At 36.1% G+C, this 23,279-nt stretch overlaps 1 protein-coding gene across 1 annotated transcript in view; it reads left to right on the forward strand.

The window, feature by feature from the left end:
- Positions 1–6,906: 6,906 nt before the first annotated feature.
- APOB (apolipoprotein B) overlaps positions 6,907–23,279 on the forward strand; it is a 35,390-nt gene continuing 19,017 nt past the window's right edge. The window contains 18 exon segments of the mRNA XM_031056447.1: positions 6,907–6,964; positions 8,305–8,343; positions 10,946–11,061; positions 11,924–12,069; positions 13,080–13,233; positions 13,419–13,574; positions 14,538–14,662; positions 14,849–14,934; positions 15,679–15,898; positions 16,693–16,920; positions 17,085–17,202; positions 17,399–17,545; positions 19,002–19,213; positions 19,550–19,787; positions 20,326–20,502; positions 20,803–20,994; positions 21,730–21,897; positions 23,104–23,279. Coding sequence (XP_030912307.1) covers positions 6,907–6,964; positions 8,305–8,343; positions 10,946–11,061; positions 11,924–12,069; positions 13,080–13,233; positions 13,419–13,574; positions 14,538–14,662; positions 14,849–14,934; positions 15,679–15,898; positions 16,693–16,920; positions 17,085–17,202; positions 17,399–17,545; positions 19,002–19,213; positions 19,550–19,787; positions 20,326–20,502; positions 20,803–20,994; positions 21,730–21,897; positions 23,104–23,279 — 2,756 coding nt within the window.

Consider the following 23,279-nt stretch of genomic DNA (forward strand, 5'->3'; position numbering starts at 1 on the left):
TGAAGTACAGCAAATGCTTTACTTACAAAAATACATTAAATTACATTGCAAAAGTTTTAGATTTGACAGCATATTTTAGATGTCTTGTTCCTGTGATAGGGAAATATGTAGTATTTTTATGCACCACAATATTGTCCTTATATTGTCCCATACAAGTAAGGATACAATTATTTCATGAAATAATATTACCTTAGTATTAAAATATATTAAAATCTATTTAAAATATTGTTTTCTGTTAGTTTTATGTTAATCTAGGGTGGTGTATTGAGTTTAGAAAGGAACTCAGAGGGTAAAAAATCCTTTCTTCTCAGATGCCTTCTAAAAATGAAGAATTTTGGATAACATCAGTGGTTTGTGCTGTTTAACCCAGTGAAATACTCAGGTGTATAGGTAAGCTGAAGATATTTCAATGTTGCAATCCATGTTTAGAGATAAAAGGCAGGGATTTTTTTCAAATCTCTGTGACTTTCGGCCTGTCCTAGAATTTAAAATCACAACCACTACAATAATGTTTCTAATTTTGAAAGCATTTTTACCCAGGGAAGTGAGCTGAACCCACTGTTTATTAAGGCTACATTTTCAAAGGTGACCAGAAAGTAAAAAACCTTTGATGTCAGCACCAATCAGATGTAGAACATGTCCCCCTTCTTTCTAACTTTTCAGAGCCTCGAGCCCAACAGGTGAAGTTCATCATCCAGGAATGAGAATTATAACCTGGTCAATATAGAGATTAAAGTTCAGTCTCCGCCTGACAGCCATATCTGCTGTCGTCACCCTTGTGGCTTCACGTGTTTTGTTTTCATTTCTGGTATCATGCAAAAGCACTGACTAATTTTTTTTCTTCCTTGTATTTCATCTGCACCTTAGTAAAGGAAAAAATTATGTATAGATACCTCTTTCTCCTCCTCAGATGAGACACTGGGTGTCACACCTATCTCCTTAGCTGTCATATGTGAGTTCAGTCCACAGACTTCCTTGTGGCCTTCGATCTCCTGGTGTGTCACAGGGGGCATCTTCTGCAGTATCAATTGTCTAATATTAGGGAAAGCTGATAGTGAGGGCTTCCTATGCTCTGTAAGGCAAGTTATAGTCTGCTTGTGGTTTTATTCCCTATCACTATTATGAAGATGGATTTTTTTTTTGCCCTCTCCAAGGAGAACAATGTCCTAAAAAGACTCAGGAATGATCTAGTAAAATTCTGTATAATGTTGTGTTGCACAATATCAATCAGCTGAAACTGATGGATCAAATTGATGGATCAGCTCAGGGAGACTGAAAGTGACCTGTCACAGTCTTTGGCTTTGAATGATTACTGAACAGCACTCAAAAGGAGAAAGAAAAATGAACTGCTCAGAGTGATGGAAAAAATGAGCTCCCAAAACAACTGGAAAATATTTAAACATTACTCCTCAGTGTATTTGTGAGCAGTAGAAGCCAGCAAAAAGAAAAACAGCAAGGCACAATTACCATGAATGATAATTCTCACATTCAAAGCTTCCATTTAATTGAAGTGTAGAAGGCTATTTTGCTATAGTGTGATTCTTTGAGGAACATGGTATTCTGTAGAAAATTGACATGTGACAGATAAATATTTGAAAAGAAATAACAATAATAATTTTTTAAAAAACCCAAAACTTAAATAAACTGTTTCTGTTTTGATGAATTCAGCTTGTAAGTCTGGAAAAAAAATTGAGACTCTGAGAAGTGGCCAGATGCAGAGATGAGGAAAAGCATCATAGAAAGCACAGTGGTGGTGTGAATTAATTTTGGGAAGGCAGTTGGAATTTTGCAGGCAGGGATGGCATCCTGTGTACATGAAAGACTGTGTACACAGCATGAGCTCCAGCAGCATGAAAATGATGGACAGCTGAAACCATGGGAGAGATGAAGCAAAAAGGTGCACAGAGTTTCAAGTTGGAGCTCTCAAAAACCATGGCTCACTGAACCACTTATGTCATGAATACAATGTTTTGGCAGGGCACGCATTACTGAAACATTGCAACCTGGACAGATAGGATGACAAAATGCCACTGGTCCAATGGAAGTTACTAGAACAGCAGCATGTAATTTTACTACAGGAAATCCCCAGATTGTCATTCTGAGAGTAAATAGGTTCTTTCTTACCCTTACCTTTTTTGCAGATGCACTCAACATCTGTACCAGAAACAGCATTATTAATACTAAAAGAGACAATACATGATCGGTCTTCCAGTGGTGAGCTAAAAAGCAAGCATTAGAAATAGAAATGTATAGAAAGTATGGACAAATAAGAAAGAAACAGGGAAAAAAATACTGGTTTAGAAATACATCAAGCACTTCAGAATGTCACCTTGTTGATGAGTGAGACTAAAGATGTTTGCTACATCTTTGTAGGGATGTCTTGGGAAAATTAAAAACTGAATTTAGAGATCCAACCTACCACAGTTTTGAAAAGCAAATTCCTTTGCCTAGTGACAAAACAAAATGAAGGAACTGAGAAGGTTTAATACTTTGAAAGGAGAGTAAGAATAAAAGGTTCAAAGGATTCAGTACATTTTCTTGCTAGTGCTAAAAGAAGTCAGACCCTTTGCCCAAGAATATACTCAAAAGAACTAAATAAATATGTAAAAAGGAAACATTTTCCACTACGTACAAGGAGAGAAATTCTGGAGGAGATGGCTTATGCCAAATATTTTTCAACTCGATGCCTCAGCAGGCTTCTGGCAGCATTTCTTAGACAAACAGAGGGTATGTTTGTGCACCTCCAACACCTCCTTTGGGACACACAGTTTCCCCCAATTGCCACTGGGTTATAGTTAGCACCAGAGGTGTTTCACCAGAAAATACAACAATTTTTCTCTGATGAGGGACATGCTAAGACCTGAACAGATGACACTGTGAGCTGGGAAACACAGTAGAAGGCTAAGACCAATGTTTCCCAAATAACAGAAGTGCTGGGCCTTGACCTGAACGAGATAAAAATAAATGTGAATGCCACATAGTGGGTATATTTCTTAGAAGAGAAAAGAAGAAAGAAGGAAGAAAGTGGACAGACAAGAAGGAAGGAGAGAAAAAAGAAAAAGAGAAAAGAGAGGAACAGAAGGAAAGACAAAATAATTCTTTGGAATATAAGTAGGAAAGAATATAAGGAATATAAGTAACTTAGTACTAACCATAACTGCTCCTATAAACTGTCTGTTTTGTTTTATTGCAAAAGTCATTGAATGAAAATGAGATACAAAACTTAATAAAGTGTTTCAATGAGTTAATTAAAGTCTTATCCTAAGACTATGCAAAAACCTCTCCTAAAAGTACTGTCAAAACATCTGAGCAGTCTCCAAGAGACAAAGAAACTCTCACTATCACCAAGCAGACAAAAAGATTACATTCTATAATATATCATGCCAAATATAATATATGCACATACATAATAGATACAAAATACTTATATATATGCACTATAGAATATGTAATTAAAGGTTAATGGAATTTCTCTAATTATATCAGCATGAAGAAAATATTGTTGCATTGCCAAAACAGGCACAACTAAAGTAGCTCCCCACTAGAACAAACAAGTGTAGGATAGAGTGAATTCAGATGAGTGATTTGATGTGGATTTCTCCATGCAGTTGTGGAAAAAGGTGAAGTCTGAAGACAGAGTTTCATAAAATATATTGTTCTTTTAAGAAATAAATCTAGATTCTGAATGTCAGAAGACCTACAACTAAGAGTTTTCAAAAAATAAAGTGTTAATGCACAACATGGTTTAGAAACAAAATTTAAACCCAAATCAGTTTAATCGGCTTGGTTAAAGTTTGAATGTTAAATTTTTTTTTTGTTCAATTCTATACAGTTAATAATTCCATAATTGCTAAGGCTTTCACAGCATGTAAGAGATTTGGTATATCCATAATATACACCCACAGATTATCTCTCTGTATAAAATTAATTCAACGTATCAGAAGTATTATCCTACTTCCTACATTTCTTAAGACCATTGATTCAGTCCATAGGCAATGTGTCTGAGGAATGCACAAACAATGGGCTTTGTGACCCAGAAGTATTGTAAAGAACAGGAGAGAAATAAAATCCAAGGGAAACAAACAAGTGATGCTCAGTACAATTTCTCCGCACACACTGACCAATGCCCAGCCCATCCCTGAGCAGTGATTGGCAGCTCCCAGCCAACTCCCCCAGTTCATGCACCAGGCATGACATTCCTTGGTATGGAATATCCCTTTGGCCAGCTTGGGACAGCTGTCCTGGCCACGGTCCCTCACAGGCTCTTGTGCACCTCCTCACGGGCAGAGCATGGGAAACTGAAAAGATCTTGACTTTGGGTAAACACTACTTGGCAACAAGCAAAACTTCAGTGAGGTGTTAACATTATTCTCATGCTAAATCCAAATTCCAGCACTGCATCAGCTACTAAAGAAGAAAATTAATTCTATCCCAGCCAAAACCAGGACTCTAGGTAACACAGCGGTATAAAACTGTCGCAGCAGATTGGTGTATGCGTGATCTGCATGCTTATGGGCTGAGTCATAACTTTTGTAACCTTTTTATAGCCATGCAACATGATATCAATACAGTCAGGTTCAACTTCAGTGTGAATAACCGCATGAAGGCAGTGAGGAGACACAGGCAAAATAGGGAAATATCTAACTCTGAATGGTGGGCACTCCAGAGCTCGTTTATCTGCGGTGCTACAGTGAACAAGTAAATAGATTTTAGGAAATAGTCAAAGCCATTATGTTTGAATGCAAAAATTAATCAAATGCCATGAACAAAATGCTATCTTTGGTACAATCTTACTATAAGGAAAAGTCATTTTTACACATCACAGCACATGTTGGAGCAGCTGTGGACACCAAAGTAAACAAAAAATTTTATTTTTTGGAAGTAAAATATAAAAATCTGTATTGATTTATTGTATCTGTGATTGGTCTAAGCCAAGGACAGAAACCAGAATGGTAAAACCAAAGAAATGCTTGCTTTCTGGTGCTTCCAGCACCAATGAATCCATGAAAGGAATTTTTGTAAGAAGTGTCTATGAAATGGCATACTTTTGTTAAGGTCATCAGACAAACAAAAATACAGGCCATCATACATCAATGCTTACCATTTGGCTGAGCTGATGTTAGGAGTTACATGATCTCAATGCACCCTCAGAAATGTAATCCTTAAGTCCAAGAGAAAGGGTATGAAGAAATATGAGACATTAAAGATAACTGCCATGATGTATGGTAAAATAGTAACATTGCAGGGTTATAGAAATTACTGCTTAGCTAAGCCAAAATTAGATTTTTGATTCAACAAGCTGAGGAAAAATATTTAAGTATGTGAATGTCAAAACATTTCCATTTGATCAGATATATGAAAAATTAAATTTACTGAACAAAATGTTCTTAAATATTTCCATAGTCAATTTTTTTTCTGCATTTAGCTTTGATAAATATGAATAGAGAAAGAATTCAAACTACTAGAATTTCTCATGACATAAACCTTGTCTTTTTTGCCAATACACATAACCCTAAAGGGGGGAATTTGTTTGCATTTAATCAAGTTTATTTTCTTCATAGGTTATCTTCTTCATTAAGATAAAATTTATCATCTAGTTTTCATATTTTTGCTGTTATTAGCAAAAAATAAATTGAACCTAAAAATAAGGAAACAAAAGAATTATGCAGAGCTTACTTTCAAAATAGGCTTGACCTGTTTTACCTGAATACTGTAAGTCAAAGTAAAATATGTTTTAAAAGGCATATGACAAATTCTGTTCCAAAGAAAAAAAAAACTTTCAATCTCCTGTCAGTAGTTGCACAATATTCTGATTTTGTCAAGTACTTATATTCTTGTGCTTATCAACATTTGTACTAAAGCACGATGCAATGATAATTTCTTCCATCTCCAATTTATGCACTGTAATCACTTATGTAGATCTGGTACATTTATTTGAATATATTGTTAGATTATCTAGCTGGGGGATTTGGCTCTTAAAACTCTGCTTAAGGGAAAGACCAGTGAACTGGAAGTGACTTATCTCTAGCTCAGTCTTGTGCCTTCAGAGACACCTGGGGGCAGCGTGCCAGTGTTTGAGGGATCATGTCCTACCACAGTCCCTGGATCTGCCATCTCAGCAGAGATAGAGTATGGGGACCCTCTTCTGTGGCAGCAAAGACACAGGAGTTTTTGATGTGTCACAAGCAGTGGATGCACCTGACAATCATCACATAGGAATTAGAACTTCTCCCCTCAAAAGGTGGCAGGACCAGAAGCACAACTCTAGTGCATCTACACCAACACACAGCGTGGGTATCAAACAGGAGGAGCTGGAAGCCGCCGTGCAGCAGGGATTCTGTGATGTAGTGGCCATCATGGGAAAGTGGTGGGATGACTTGAATTACTGGACAGCCATAGTGGAGGGCTCTAAACTCTTCAGAAGGTGCAGGCAAGGAAGAGGCACTTGGATAATGCTGTATTTTAGGAGTGTTGGGATTCATCATGAAATCAGAGTTCACAAAATGAGGGGTTTTGATTCTCAGAGGAGGAAGGATGGGGAGCTAGCAGGAGTGCTCACTGAGCCATTGTCAATCATTTATGAACAGTCCTGACTAACTGGAGAATCCCGAGTTTACTGGAGGTTAGCTCAATATCTTAGAGGTTTTTTCCGACCTAAATGTTTCTGTGACTATCAGCAACCAAAGCAGGGCATGGTGTGGAGTGCAGTGAGGATCTGGGACTCACACCTTTGGACCTTTGGCAATTTGCTCTGAGCTTTCTAAACTGTTTGACTCAGCTGCTTGCTACAGACTATATAAATGAAGGTCCAAGTCAGAAGGCTCACTCTCCCTGCGGCAGCAGGGAAGACTTGAAGAGGGAAGAAAAAAGATAAAGAAAGAGCAGCAAGAGGGACCAGGGCTCACCATGGGCCCTGTGCAGCTCTTGCTGCTCTCCCTGCTGCTCAGCAGTGGTGTTCTCACACGTAAGTATTCTCTTTTATGTCAGTGCTCTTTACTGCTTTATTTATGAACCCAATAAAACAACAATATTGAAAAAAATATCAGAAGGACCAAGGCTTTTAGAATTAAAGGTTCAGTATGGCAAAGATATAATTTCTTCCCTTCATGGGAATGGGCAGTCATAGGAGGATCCCAATGTAGGAAAGTCATTCGTGTTGCCTGACGGCTTTTGATTTAATGTATTTTGCAACTTGTAAGGCATTCACTGTTTTTCTGTAGCATTGTCTTTTTAAACCCTCATGGAGCTACTATAGCTTGGAGATACCATGCAGACTTGGCCCAGCTGTTACTAACCTATTTTGCAGCAAATGTGAAGAGAGAGAGCAGTAAAGCAAATTGTATTTGGCAGGCAATTTAAATGCAATTTTGTATTGAAGGGACACAGTCATCAGAAAAAGAAATAGGCTAGTAGAGGTTTTTTTCCTAAGATCAGAAAAGACAATTGAGATCAATATGATGCTATGGATTGGGAGCTATCCTTGCTTCCCAAGAAGTGGCTTTTTAGAATACTGCTCTGTAGTGTTACCTAAGGCTTCAAGGAGCTTAAGGAGAAAAGTGAGTCTAGAGGTAATTATGCAGGTCTGGTTTTATACAAAGATCTAATTCATCATATGGACATCTTTATTGAACTAATGTTTTGTTCCTGACTGATGTTACACAAATGTATTGCTATACAATAAACCTTGTTTCTAATTGCTGTTAATGATATTATTAATTTTAGTTTAATACCAATAGTAGTATTTCTGATGCTATTGTTACTGTGACTAACATTACAGTGTATTTCTATAGAGTAGTCTACTTAGAATTTCCAGAATGAAAACATGGAAAGTGTGCAGAGAACATTGTGAAAAGTGCTGGTCTTCATATGTGATATCCCAAAGAATGACACAGCATCCAATAAATGCAAACAAATTAGTAGATAATGTTTAACTTAATTTTATTTTATTTTATTTTATTTAAATAGAGTCATATGGAACATATCTAAGACTGATTGGAGCAAATAATTCTTAACTTGAATAAGCTTCCAACCAGCATTCTTTTCCTCCAAGGAATAAACTCTCAATATCCAGAAAAGATTTCTTGGCAGAGAATTTTTGTATTAACCTTCAAAGTTGTCCTATTTTAAACATACAAAAAACAGAGTATAGCCATTCAGCCATTTTGCAGTATTTTTGTGTGGTCAAATAGACCAAAATTTAACAGTAAAATGTGTTATATGGTACATTTCATTTCTCTTGATTTATAAACTTTTTTGTAAACAGCTTTTCCAGTTTTTAATGTTGTTTGTTTGGGTTTTTTACAGAAGAAGAATCACCTGAAAGTGCAAATCCAGGATGTTCAAGTGAGTTATTTTTTGCATTTCCTTTTTTTATCTTAAGTCACTATTTTAACTGAAAACATCTTTCAAAGCCTGAGTTTTCCTAATATTTTCTTCTGAAATAACTTAAATGAAAGTGATGATAACATTCTTAAGCCCTTCTTGCCATTTATTTTAAGTATTCAATTATCCATTAGGCTTGGTTCAAATAATTTTAAAACTTTACTAAGATTGGACAAGCTGCGGTTAAGTGTTTGAACTTTCTTAAAGAAACTATTTTCCATTGGGTTTGTGGGTTTGTGGGTTTGTTGTTTGGTTGGGCTTTTTTATTTATTTCTTAATTGTCAGTTAGAAATTCCTTAGTCTAGAGATCCCAGGCTACCAAATGTGAAGCTTTAAGAGCGAGGTTAAGTACACTACACCTCCGTGTGGACTAAATCTCACATTTTATTTACCCTTCACAGCTGCTGCTAAGCCCACATGATTGCACTTGGATTTCTAACTAAATACCTGTAGAATAAATCATCAACTCTGTCAGCAAGGACAGCAATTTCTTTAAACAAGCCAAGAGTCAGGAAATGCTGACTTTATGCACTATCATCTTTGTCATGAACTCTGACTGGTGCTGACTCCTCGGTTAGATACATAATGTTCCACCACAGGGTCAAAGTACTGAATGAGTTAGTTTGTTCTTAATCTTCAGGGGTTCTTTTTTCCCTTTGTTGGGTGCTTTAGCACCACCTCCAGGCAATTTGGTTTACTTCAGATGGCTGAACCACCCCAAAGACTGCTGGGCTTCATTGCCAATTTCTTTATTTTTTGAAACAATTACTTATTTGTTATGTGTATGTCTAAGCTTATAATTATTCCTTTTTCGTTGGCTTCTGTTTAAAAGCAGGATATGAAGCAATAATTTTCACTCTAGAAATATGGATACTGGCATTGAAAATTTTTCTGAGTACAATTAGAGGCTAGGATAGCCAAAAGTGACAGGATTAGTGATGAATCTTTTAATAGCAGCTAATTCTAGGGTTAAATAGATAATTTCATTTAGTTCTCAAATGTTTTTAAGATGCTGATTACTGTATGACAGTTAGTTATTGTTGCAATAATTCTGTTTAGCAATTACATGAAAATAATCTCAGCTAAAGTATGTAAAGCTTATAAAAGTGATAGTGCAGTCAGGAAATGAGATTTATAGTAGTAATTTGTTGTCCTCCCTATGTATTAAATGGTGTGACATAAAGGGCAATGTTAACATTGCCATTGGCTTCTGATGTGACAAAGACTTGATAAAAGAAGATTAAGCTACATTTCTGCAGGCACAGGCAATCAAAGTCATACAGATTTGATGGTGGGTATTTGGGTTTACACCAGCATTACCGATCTTTGTTTTTTCTATAAAAGTAAATCAGGACTGCATATAGTCAGGCAGTCACAAATAACCACAGAGGAGCAATTTAGGAAATTACCTTTCATTCAGGATCACAACAGAATCAGTTCCAGTGAGTTGCTCAGTCTAAAGCAAGGGAACAGTAATTTTTGCTTCAGATTGATCTAGACTGCTCCAACACAGACACTTCAAGTGTCTGATCATCATCTTTAGTTTGAAACAATGCCTGCAGTTTTAGTGGGAGTGATTTGTGATTGAGGATATTATTTGGGTTATGTTACTAATTTCAGACACCAAAGTAATATCTTATATTTCTGTATTTGACATAGAGACTATTTTTTTAATATATGTATTAGCACTTTCATTCATGCTTGCAGGGTTTAAAATTACAGAGGGTTGGGTTTGAGGGCAACAGGGAGAGGTTAAATACAGGTGGAATTCATTCTTTTTAGGAAGCCTATTAGGTTTTTGATAGAAAGAGAAATACCTCTGGAAATACTCCCTCCTGCATTAGTTCTGGTCATAATTTAGTGCTTTTCCCTTGTTCTGGATGTTCTCCAATTAACTAAAGCTTATGTCCATTAAAAATAATCTACCCTAGTAAAATTTTCTGATCTAATAAGTGAATTAGAGTAAATCATATTTCAGAGAGTCTGAAGCAGAAAGATTGTCCATAAATTCAGGTGAAATTGTATTGAAGAATGGTAGTTTTGGTGTGTTGTCTATTTCTATGGTTTTTGCTTTCAGTCTCTGTCATGTGCTTGGTAAAGCAGCTCCTTGTATTTGCACTATGATGGAAAAATCTGAGCTGAAAGGAATCTTTTTATTACCAATTTGAAAATTACAATTTGATTGGTTCAATTTAGATGCTATAGGATAGTTTTAAAACAGTTTCATACTTCAAGTTTTCTCCTCTTTTTCTCATTTGCTTTTTGGGCATGATTTGAAGGACAGATGGGGTCACAGTGTCAGATCCCATCCAAGCAGCGGACCCCAAAACTTATGCTGCTCCCAGAAGTTTTGTTCTATATTTCATAAAGTATCCAACTGACATGAAGGCATCACTTCTCTGTCTGAAAGATATTCTGCATAAGGAAATAGTGGGAGCATGGCTCTTCAGTCTTCCTTTTTCTGGCATTCATTTTAGTTACACAACATTAAGCATGCACTGTAAGGATTACATATGCATATCCTACCCAGGTCATAAAACCACTCTCATTTTCCCAATTGCAGAGGATGCAACCAGATTTAAACCCCTGAGAAAATATGTTTACTCATATGAAGCAGAGACATCAAGTGGGATCACAGGAACAGCAGATTCTCGAAGTGGTTCAAAGATCACTTGCAAGGTAGGCAAAGAGGAGTAAATACACACAGTTGGGGACTGTGTACTTAACAGCATGGGAGCTGGCTGCTGGGGAGCATCCTTCAATGATTTTACAAACAAGATCATGTTTTTGGAGGGTATGTATTGAGAATCATGAAGACTAAGCCACCCCTGTTCTAGACAAAGGCACTGAGGATGGCAGAAGTCCTTCATACCTCTGTGCCCATGTATTTCAATCCCTGGCTGTACTTTTACATGAGAAAGGGGCAAGACCTGCTACTTCATTTTTCCTTATCTCCCAGGCTCGGTCTACCAATGTCCATCAAACATTCTAGAAGTTGAATTAAAATAACTCATGATGCCATGAAGATCACATGAGAGCCTGCTGATGGTAACTCAAGACAATATCAGGCCTGTAGGATTAAAGGCTCTCATAGGCCATTTAACTACCCAACGTCACCTTATCTTGCCCAAAACTTTCTCAACATAATGTTGGTTTTGAGGGGTTTTTGTCCTGAAATGGAGTAACTGTGAGAAATATTTTTATTTAGCCCGTACTGTTCTGATAGAGTCTAAACACATTGATCAGTGTAATGACTCAAGTTTTCATACAGTTATAATACTCAAAATTCTCAGAAGCTGTTGTTCATTTAGTATGATGTCATGCTATTAGCCAAGCAAATACTTGCCCTCTTATCTCCTCCGTGGGATTACCTTAAGCTATTTAGAGCACTTTGGAATCTTTCCCAACAGCTGGTAGCAGGGTGATCCTGACACTTTACAAATCCCAAGGAATTTTCAAAGCAGTAGCGGAGTGATCCTGGAAATGTGATAATGCTAAAAAGAATAATTTTTATAATAATGTATAATATTTGTGTTTTCAGGTTGAGCTGGAGGTACCCCAGCTATGCCGCTTCATCCTGAGGACAATGCATTGCTCCCTGAGGGAGACATTTGGTGTTGACGCTGAGGGAAGGGCTATTCTGAAAAAGTCCAAGAACTCTGAGGACTTTGCAAATGCCATGTCAAAGTAAGCAATGTCAATTATCATCAATACTTGGGACCTTAACATGGAACAGGCTGCAGTGTAAACAGTCCACCCTGATTATGTTTTTCTAGGCATGGAACACATTTCATGATGACATGGTAGATTTGTAAGCTGGTTCTACAGCAGAACTATGTCTGATACACTTAAGAGTTTACATAGTTCTCAATTGCCAGTAGGGAAGGGAATTTTACATACAACTTTTCACCTGGAATAGTTTCTTCATTTCTGTCATCTGCATCAGGAAGTTGTTGGGTAGTGCCTCAAAAGATTATTGCAAGAGTAATTATTATTACTTCTTGTAAGCACATTCTCAAATGGCTGCACTCAGCCGGTTTAAGATAATTTTCCTTTGCTAACAGACTGTGCAATAGAAAGGCATTTGAGACTGAAGTCCAGATTTCTAATCCCAATCTGTGTAGCTAATCTTTGCCCTACCTATTTGCTTTTGTAAGTAATTTCTTCTACTCCCTCCACTCAGCTAGTCTCTAGCGCTTGTCAGTGCATATTTTAGTCATGCACCTTCATGCTTCTTTCCACGCCTCAGTAGTCATTGTCTCACTAGCTATAGATCTCAAACCAACTAGAGACAGTGTTAAAATATGTTCTACAGAAAACAGTTAAGGTTTTCTTTAAAGACTCAGACTAGTAGTGAATCCTTCCCATCATTTCGTAGTTTATTGCAGTAGTTTATAATTATCCCATTCTAAAAATTTATCTCCTCTCTGCATTTATGCAACTCCAACTTTCAGCCATTGCTCTTGGTATTTGTTTGCCCTTAGATGACGTAATCGGGCGAAATCAAAATGTCCTTGGCTAGAATTTTGTTGCTTTAATAGTAGTACTTTCTGTTAGTAACAGCAGTGAATAGTAAATAATGATAGACCAAGATAAACATGATGCTTTATCTCTAGCCCAGTAGGTTATTGATAACATGTTCTTCACTGTGTGACTTTAATATGATTTCATACTAATGCTGTTTTTCTGGGGGACAGGAATGAGCTAAAATTCAGCATTCAGGATGGAACAAAAGTCAAGCTGTATCCAGAGAAGGATGAGCCTCTGAATGTACTGAATCTTAAGAGAGGTATCATCTCAGCTCTCCTTGTGCCAACAGAAACGGTGGAAAACATAAAAACAATTCCAATGGTAGGTCTTTTGAAAGCATTCTCTTTACTGTGTTAACCAATGGAAAAAAGCTCACCTAGACAGAGTTATTCCTGAACATCATTTTCAAAAGGCCTGGATATTCAGCTCTGAAAGGGTGTCTTTCAGATAGATCAGAAAATGTCTGACAGCACGAGCAAAGGCACTGACTTCTTTGTTCTTTCCAGGATACTGTGTACGGAAAGTGTGACAGTGAAGTTGAATTCAAATCCAGAAAAGGGAATGTTGCAGAAGATATTTCAATTACGAGGTACCTGAAAGGCTGTGACAGCTTCAGTCCCATCAGAGATCATGTCAGCCCCATTGCCATTGTAAAAGGACTAGTAAGTATGCCATTAAAAATCATATAATGTAACATTTTTCACACCAGCACTTAAAATGATAGATAACCACCACCATGACTACTTTTATATTTATTTTTTGAAAATGTAGTTTTATTGTACCCTTCCATTAGATCAGACTGCAGTATTGTTGGTTGTCAATAGAGAAAAACAGATGCACAGCAAGAGTGTAATTACCTTTTTCAATGTTCTTCTCTATTTTAAAGGAGAGCTTTTCATATATGGAGTTAGTACTATTCATTATTTTATAAGCTATCAGAGCATAGTCAAATTGGGTCAAAATTTTCAAAATTCCAATTTTATCTAAAACATGTAGACATCTAAAACTCTAAAGTATGTGTAAGGTCCAGGAGGATAGGGTTCTAGATGCCCTGAAGTGGTTCGACAAAATGTTCGGTCTGCCTGTTAATCCACAATGATCAGATGCAGTTGCTTGCATGAATATGGTCAGATTTCTTTCTGATATGATGGCATCTGTGCTTTTGGGTGTTTTAACTAAAAAAAAAAGTTTCATATAATGCGGAAAACACATTTTATAACTTCTGCCACTTCTGCAGCTTTCTGTAGAAGTCTTTAAAATATGTGTTGTGAGCCTGAACATCGCAGTTGTTACAAGGGGACTGAACTATTCCAAAAATTACAAATTGGTTTTATGAAGAAGCCTTTGTTGTAGGCAGCAGGGGATCAATCATGAAGTAACTACTAACCCAAGCACCTCTATAAGGCCTGAGGGAACATTTCAGTGGGATTTTTGCCTGAGAAGAGACTTAAGTCCGAAGATTGTTACTGGCACAATTTTGTCTTTGTGTAAGAATGATTCCAATTATGCACCTTCATTTCCAGTATGTAACTGTTAATCTTACAATAAAACTGTGTCAACATTTAAAACTATGATTGCTTCCCATTCTACTCAGTAAGCTGACTGCCAAACTATTTATTTTACAGAACACCCCCTTATCTGCCCTTCTGAAGAGCACTCAGTTCTGTCACTACAATATTGATGCAAAGAAAAGGCACATAAGAGATGTTGTCTGCAGTGAAAAACACCTGTTTCTGCCTTCCTCATACAAGTAGGTTGCTCACTATTTATCATTATCCTATATTTATTAATATCCATTTTAAATGGTGATGTATCACCTTCTGCCCTGACTTCATCCCTAAATGGACATTTTGTTTTTAAGAAGGCAGGAGGCCTGTCAAGACCTTGTAAAAGCCTTGGACTTAACTAAAGCACTAAATTTGTCTTTCTTTCCTAGAAATCGCTATGGTGTCATGACAGAGGTCAACCAGACTCTGAAGCTTGAAGATACCCCAAAGATCACTAACAAAAATTTTGATGGAGGTATAGCTGCAGTTCTCAATATTATAAATACAGAGACAAATACAAATACAGGGAAATATTTTTTGTGATTTTTTTTATTGTGAATTAATTAAAGATGAGGGGACCAAATAAACTCATCATTTTAAATGAAATTTTACCAATTTAATAGGGAAAAGTTTGAGTATAAAATGAGGAAACCCGAGAAGTTTAAAAACACCCTAATTTTAAATAATCTTTGTGTTTTCATTTTAATTTTAAAATTATTCTTTAAAAATTAAAAATATATAATTTGCTTGAAAAGTAATTTTAATCTTATTGGAAATTAGTTTAATGAACCCTTTCCAGCTACCCATAATTTCTTAAGCATCTTTTCGCTTCAGTGCCAAATGTAAACAATCCATTATTACTACACATTTTGTTCTGAAACATACTTTTCTGACCTGCAGCTGTTAATCCCAGTCATAAAATACTTCTTATAACATATATTTATTAAAATTTTAAAAAGAAAACTATGCTAATATGAGAGGTGTTAAGGAATAGTCTTCATGAAAATACAAAAGCATGTATACAAATATTCAACTTTTGAGATAATTATATTAAATTCCACACCATTATTTTTGTAAACTGTTCAGCTGTTAAACTTCAGCAGTTATCATATTAAATAATGTACAGACTTTGTATTTATACTGAATGTATGACAGAAGATAAAAATTAACATAGCTCCCTGACAAAGACATAAAGAATGCATTTTTTTCCAATTTCTAGATGCACTGGAAGAGAAGGGACTTGCACTGGAAAGTACAGATGCCAAACTGCCCAGGCAGGGTGATGCTGTTCTGAAAACCCTGCAGGAAATGCAGAAACTTGCAGCCTCCCAGGAGAACCAGCAGAGAGCAAGACTCTTTTACAGATTTGTTTCTGGGCTGAGGAGTTTGCATAACAGCACTCTTGGCTCTCTTGTACCAAAGATGATGGAAACCTCAAGGTGTGTTTCAGCAGTTCACAGTGCAAAAACACCATACATCAATGCCATGGCAAAACCATGCTATGGTTGATGGTTTGCTACAAATGGTTTTAAATTAGAGGTGTATTGGATGTAATGAGAGTCTTTCAGAAAGATAAGTGTTATAAGAACTATACGCAGAGGGAAATAAGGAAGGGAGTCAACTGTGTGTGCCTGACACAATCCTTTGGATGCGCTTTTATAGCCAAATATCTTTCATGCAGCTTTGCTCAAAGACAATGGCTGTAATTCCAAACCCCCAAGTGTTACTTATGGCAAAGAACACAGTTTTGAGTGTGAGACTTCAGCAGACATGGAAGAGTGCTACTGTTTGGTCTGACCCTACCCTCCACTCGTCACCCTTACTCTTTTGTCCAAGCTGGACTTGAGCCAGTTTACATATCCTTTATGTCCTCCATCTGTAAAGGAACTAGAGCCTCAGTCTGGGTCAATATATTAGATGACAATACTTAAAGTTGTGGAAAAGTCTGAAAAGTCTGTTGTGAAGGAAAAAAAGAAAGATATGTCCATGTAATGATCATATCATTAATACTTACTTGTTCTAATTTAATTGGCTTATTAGTATAACTTGTAAAACTAAGAAACTTCTTTTTTGGTAAGAATCGACATAATTTGCTTCCTGACACACATAAGCTTACATCATTTCTGTTAAAACACCTTAATAAACCTGCCATATGTTTGTTTCAAACAGTCAACATGCAGCAATAACTGCAATCAGGGAATCAATTAATAAAAGTCTTCTCTTCTCCTTTCAGCTCCATCACCATCCAGGCCCTGGCCCAGTGTGGGACTCCAGAGTGCTACAGTGCAATCCTTCAAATCCTGAGAACTGGAAATGTGAATCCACTTGTGGCAGACCTGGTCACATACACCCTGGGACTGTTGCCTTCTCCAACTCCACAAAGAATACGGGAAATTCTTAACATGGCCCAGTATCAGCCAAGTAGAGCTTCATTCTATGGCTTGAGTCATTCTGTTACTAAGTAAGGATAGCATGCAATTGTACAAAATTACAGTGCTTTGAATAAACCCAAAGAGTGTTCACTTTTGTTTTATTTTTATTTTCATGTATTTGCTCTTTAGGAATAAAATACAGACATTTCCCAATTTCCTCTTCTGTTTCTGATGTGTTTATCTATTTCTTTAGGTTCTACAATGAGAAGAAGATGGTGACAGAAGAAATAGCAGATGTTGCAGACTTCATGGTATCACTGCTTGGCACTGATTGTTCTGGGGAAGATGAACTCACATACCTCACACTTCGGGTATTTTTATTTCCTTCTTTTCCTATGCAGGCTATTATTATAATACTAATATTATATTGTATGATATGATATTATGTGATATTATATTACATTCTATGATATTTATGATATTATATTATGTTATATTTATTATCACATTACTTCTTTTGGTGGAGGGGAAGTTTTTATTATCTTTTTGTGTTTTCCTCACTGCCAGGCTATTGGAAACATGGGTGCAGTAATGGAGAAAGCTAAACCCAGTGTGAAATCTTCTCTGAAGACATGTATCAGAAATGAAGCTGCATCACTTTCAGTTCAGAAAGCAGCCATCCAGGCATTCAGGAAAATGACAATTACTGAAGAGGTAAATTGGTGCAAGAACCAGGATAAACTGTTCTCAGTTCACCTTGACTGTTCACAGGAGATATTGAACATGCAAAGCTATTCCCATTTTTTTCAATTCTGCTATCTCCCTTTTAGCTGGCTCCAGCTTTCCAGAACCCCTTTATTAAGTTTCCATACACATAGCTGGGAAACCTCCTGGCATAGTGGGTGTGGCTCTTTTGAGATGCAGTTTCTTTGTATAGTTAGTCTCAGTTTAAATGGGAAGATCAAATCTGTTCCTTTTTGTGTCTTAAGTGGACTTCTGCTTATTTAAAAGTGGTGGTAACTAATGAATTTCCCCAGACTTAAATGAATTTAACTAAGAAAAAAGTCATGTCCCAATTCTTTACTGGCATTTGGTTGTCATTGTTAACAGTATGGGTAGATGTGTGTTTACAATGCAGTGACATTACAGCATCCCTTACAAAATAAGTATCATTATACAGAGCATTTCTGCTCAGTATGGTGAGATAGTTTCAATACTGAAAGATTTCTTCTCTAAAAGATATGCTCTCATTTCCAGATAAGGCTTAAAAAGTCTGGGAGACTGGAAACACCTGAAACTCATATCCTCAGATTCAGTTTAATACATTTAATTTTTTTAATTATTACTTAGTTTTAAATTATGTTTTTTATTTTTCCTGCAGCAGTATATTTTGAGCATCTTCTTTTCCTAAAGTGAATAATCTTTTTTCCAAATTTTGATAATTTGTCTGCACATATGATTCCCAATGATCAAAAATCAGAATTCTTAAGTAAAAGTGTAACCTGTATGTACACGATAAAAAATAATTTTTTTTAAAAAAAAAAGGCAAACAAAAAAGATAAGGGGAAAAAAGAGGGGAAAAGTAAATTAAAAATATAAGAAAATAAAGGATAAGAGAGATTATTAACAAGATCATTTAGTGACAGGACAAGGGGGAATGGGTTCAAATTAAAAGAGAGTAATTTTAGATTAGACGTTAGAAATAAATACTTTACTGTGGGGTAGTGAGGCTCGGGCTCAGAGGAGCTCTGTATGCCCCATCTCTGGAAGTGTCCAAGGCCAGGTTAGAGAGGGCTTTGAGCGGCCTAGTCCAGTGAAAGATGTCCCTGCCCATGGCAGAGGAACTGGAACTAGATGGTTTTTAAAGGTCCCTTCCAATACAAATGATTCTGTGGTCCTCTGATTCTATGAAAATCACTTTTAATAAAGCCATAATTTCTATGATATTTTCTAGCAAAAGAAAGTTTAACAAAATAATTTCAAAGAAGCTGTTGTGATGGGCTCTAGAAATAAGGTACAAAAATACGAAAGACTTGGACTGGGTGATCCTTATGGGTCCCTTCCAATCAAGAATATTCTGTGATTATTTCACCCTATATATTCCCAAAAGGGCTTAGCAATATCATCCATGAGCCAGTTCATCAATGCAAACCTTTCTCTATTTGTGTAGGACCGTTCAGCCCTTCTCAAAGCATTCCAAGAACTGGATGCACCCACAGACAAACGTCTAGCATCCTATCTCCTAGTGATGAAAAATCCCTCTCCAAGTGACCTTGCAAAGATTTTGAGAGTCCTCACAAAGGAGAAGAGTGAGCAGGTGAAAAGCTTTGTTGCCTCACACATTGCCAACATCCTGGACTCTGAAGAACTGGGCGTCGAAGAGTAAGTGAAATTTAGGCCTATATTGGTCTCATTGGAAGAAAAAAGTTTTGACCATAGCTGCAGTAGTAGTTATCTAGCAGTGGAGTTTTTGACTGGTTTTTCTGTTTATTTGAACAAGCACATCAACTGAGTAAACTGGCTTTGTCAGGACAGTGCCAGATTATAGTCTTTTCTGTAAGTCTTATGTTTACTGTTAAATATGTGCAGAGACATATCCATTAGCAATCAGCACAGCTGTATGACTGTCTGCAAATGCATAAAAAAACCCTTAACTAAGACTAAATGAGTGTATGGAATATATACTAATCACATTTTAATTGCTATCCTCTTCCCTAGTCTAAAAAGCCAAGTTGAAGAAGCTCTGAAAGGAAATCAGCTCCCAACAGCCAAAGATTTCAGAAAATTCTCACGAAATTATCAGATTTCAAAAAGAGTTTCTGTACCTGGAATTGACCCCATCTCTGCCAAGGTAGAAGGAAATGTGGTATTTGATCCAAACAGCTATATTCCTAAAGAGACCATGCTGAAAACCACCCTGCATGCATATGGATTCAACCCAAGTGATGTCTTTGAGGTACAACAATTATCAAAAACGTTTGCTAGTATTCAGCTGCTTTCTTTCTTATTTCTGTTTTCTTATAACAACTTTCTGTGAATAATGTATTTTTTTACAAGCCTTGGGAGAAATCACTGTGACTTCAAGGGGACTTTGATTTAGTCTCACTGGGCTTTAGAGCAAGCCATTCATTATGTGATGTCACTTGCCACTGACTGGATGGACGACCCTGTTGAAGTTATTTAAGGGCTCAGGGTAAAATAAACCCATCCATAACAAATTGACTTTGTGCTAATGAATCATCACTGACACACTGAAGTACTCATAGTAGATTTTAAGTGAGATACAACCTATGCATATATTTTTTGTTGAACCTCACCACAGAGATAAAATGAATTATAAGACATAGTGTTCCATATCTTCTGTTAAGAGTCATGGGCTTCTAGGATACACTTTAAATGCATTTTTTGCTCCCCAGAATGTCTGTTTGTTGGAAAGTTCCAAAGAAAAGGTGGCAACTGTCTCAGTTATGCATTGTCCTTTCTGTTCATTTCAGCTTGGCTTGGATGGAAAGGGATTTGAACCAACACTGGAAGCATTGTTTGGAGAGAATGGATTTTTCCCAGACACTGCAACCAAGGCCTTGTACTGGGTTGATGGCAAAGTGCCAGAGAAGGTTTCCAAGGCACTTTTTGACTATTTTGGTTACTCACAGGATGGCAAGCAGGATCAGGTACAGCTTGAAAACATTCTCTGTGCAGCACAGCATTCCTATTTTTACACAGTAATTACCGCACTTAGTGCTTTACTCTATATGTTCCTTCTCCTCTATGGTGAGATAAACAGAATTCCTTAATGTTATTTAACAACATTAAATATGTTTTCTTAATTGTATTTGGAGGGATCTTTGTGTGGGGAGAAATCTATAAGTGCATGTGCAGAATAGCTGACATTCATGAAGAACCTGTTCTAGATATACGACCTTACATACTTCATATAAGTCTATTTTATTGCTTTCTGACTGAATTTTCAGGATATTGTGAAAGGAATAATACTTAACCTTGAAAAACTGATAAAAGAATTGGGCAGCAAAGAAGCTCCAGAAGGAAGAGCATATCTAAGGATCCTGGGTGAAGAACTTGGGTACATGAAACTCAATGATTTCAAACTGCTGGGAAGCTTGATTTTAAAGAGTGTTAAAACTCTTCAGACTGTTCCCGAAATGGTACGTTTCTGATGCAGCAATGTGCATTATCAATGGTTTTTTTTAAACCATATTTTTTTAAGATTTAGATTGTATTTAACTATTATGCAAAAATATTTGATACCAGCATGAAAATATAATTATTTAAAATAAAAAACCCAGGCTTATGTTGAAGGATTGAGAAATCTATGAAGACTCCCCAATAACCAAGTGGTGTCCTCCTGGAGGATTGGTGATGGGAAGAAAAAAGGGAAAGTTCAGATCCTATTGTATTGTTGAGATATCTACTGGAACAATTCCCAATTGGTACTGGCTATTAAGTTACATGACTAAATTTTAAATTATGTAAATATGTGTTAATATTAAAAATGTCATCCTTGTCAAGTTAAAAAGAAAAGATGTAGTACATTTTGGGAATATTTGGTAATATCCTTCTTTCATTGAAGTAAAATAATGTTTTGCCATTGTCTTTGGGGAAACCAGAATATTACGTGGTACCTAAACCAATTTGCCTTTGTATGTGTATGTTAAGGTAGACAACCTGTGTGTGTCAAGGCTGGTAAAAAATCTGGTATTCATTTAAAGTTCAGCTTTTGCTGACAGTCTTTAGTATATTTTTTGAAGCAGTGAATCTGTGGAAATTAGATTCTTACTCCATATGAAATTAACTTTTGGATTATAGTGTTGCAATCGTTCCCTGATCAGTTTGAAAAGTACGGATTTATTTTAGTGTTCATTTCCTTGTTTTATTCCCAGATTGCACAAGCCATCTCAAAAGGTGTTGACAGGGATCTATTTGTCCACTACATATTCATGGACAATGAGTTTGAGCTTCCAACTGGAGCAGGTTTGCAACTGAAGTTTGCCTTGTCTGGAGTAGCAACACCTGGGGCAAGAGTAGCTGCAAAGCTTCATCAAAAAAGCGTAAGTTCCAATAGTTGTCTATATTTTTTCTCCTCTTAATAATCTACATTTTAATTTATGGATTAAACTGTAACATTAGAAGCATTTTAAAGATTGCAAAATGTTATCAATATTAAAAAACCCTACCTCATTGGACGTCTTTGGTTAATTTGTGGATGACATTTAAATTAGATTAAGAAGTAATGCATATAATAAATTACAAATGAGACATAATAAAATGTATGAATTAAAAATATTTCGATCACTCTTTCAGAAATAACACTTTTTGATCTGTTTCTTTCTCCCCCCCTGCACTCAAAATACAACAGTAGAAAAGCTACACTATGTGAATTTGCTGTTCAAGCCTAAAAGTAAACAAAACATTTTGTTGGGGCCAATTCAAAGAGAAAAAATTTGATTAGCAGTTAAATATTGAAAATTGAGTCAAGTAAAATATTTTTTGCCCTGAGAGGAAACATCTTAAAATTGTAGCAAGGAAAAAGCATATGACACAAAATTAATTATCCACTTAAAATTAAAAGAAAATAAATTTTTCTATTCCTTTTTACAGTTCTAATATCTACCTTGCTCTAACCTAGTCAATATTTTCGAAGAATTTCTTATTAGTGTCAGTTAATCTAAACTTTTAATTTTCTACCATATACAAGATCTAAATAAAAATAAGAAATAAATTCTCAAATTTAGTACTTGTTGCCCTTCAGTTAGCTTTGGAATCTTTCCAGAATTTTGCATTCTGTCCTTTCTTTCTTAATGGCCAAAGCAAAAGCTTGACAATAAGCCAGTGTGTGTTTGGAGAAATTCAAATCTTGGATCCATTTCTTTTTTGTCATTTTGTTTGTTTGCTCATTGTCTTTGAAAACTGGTGGGTTTTTTTTTACAATGGAGAACTGGCTCATGCCTTCAGATTTATAAATACATGCAAGTAGCTCCATGTATAAAATCTTTCTGAAGCGTATTTTTACATTAAAATAGGTAGGGATTCTTGATGTTATCATCTTGTTGGTTTTTTGTACCACAGTTACCGCTTATATATTCCATTTGGTTAGGTGATTTGGGAATCTGATTTTTTGAATAGCAAAATCAATTCTGTAAAACTTTCCTCTGTATTAACAGGAGTGGGATGGGAGTTTTTTTGGTATAACCAACAAGAAGTGTATTGGGCCAATAAATACCACCTTTTCTTTTCTTTTTTTTTTTTTTTAATAGATGCAAGCAGATCTTATTGCTAAACCTTCAGTAGCAGTTGAGTTTGTGACACACCTGGGAATAAACATGCCTGAATTTGCTGAAAGTGGTGTGGAGATGAATTCTAATATATTCCATGAATCTGGAATAGAGGCACATGTTAGTGTAAAAGCTGGACAATTGAAATTCAGCATTCC

This window comes from Geospiza fortis, unplaced genomic scaffold (assembly GCF_000277835.1).
Source record: "Geospiza fortis unplaced genomic scaffold, GeoFor_1.0 scaffold81, whole genome shotgun sequence".
NCBI classification, from domain to species: Eukaryota; Metazoa; Chordata; class Aves; order Passeriformes; family Thraupidae; genus Geospiza; species Geospiza fortis.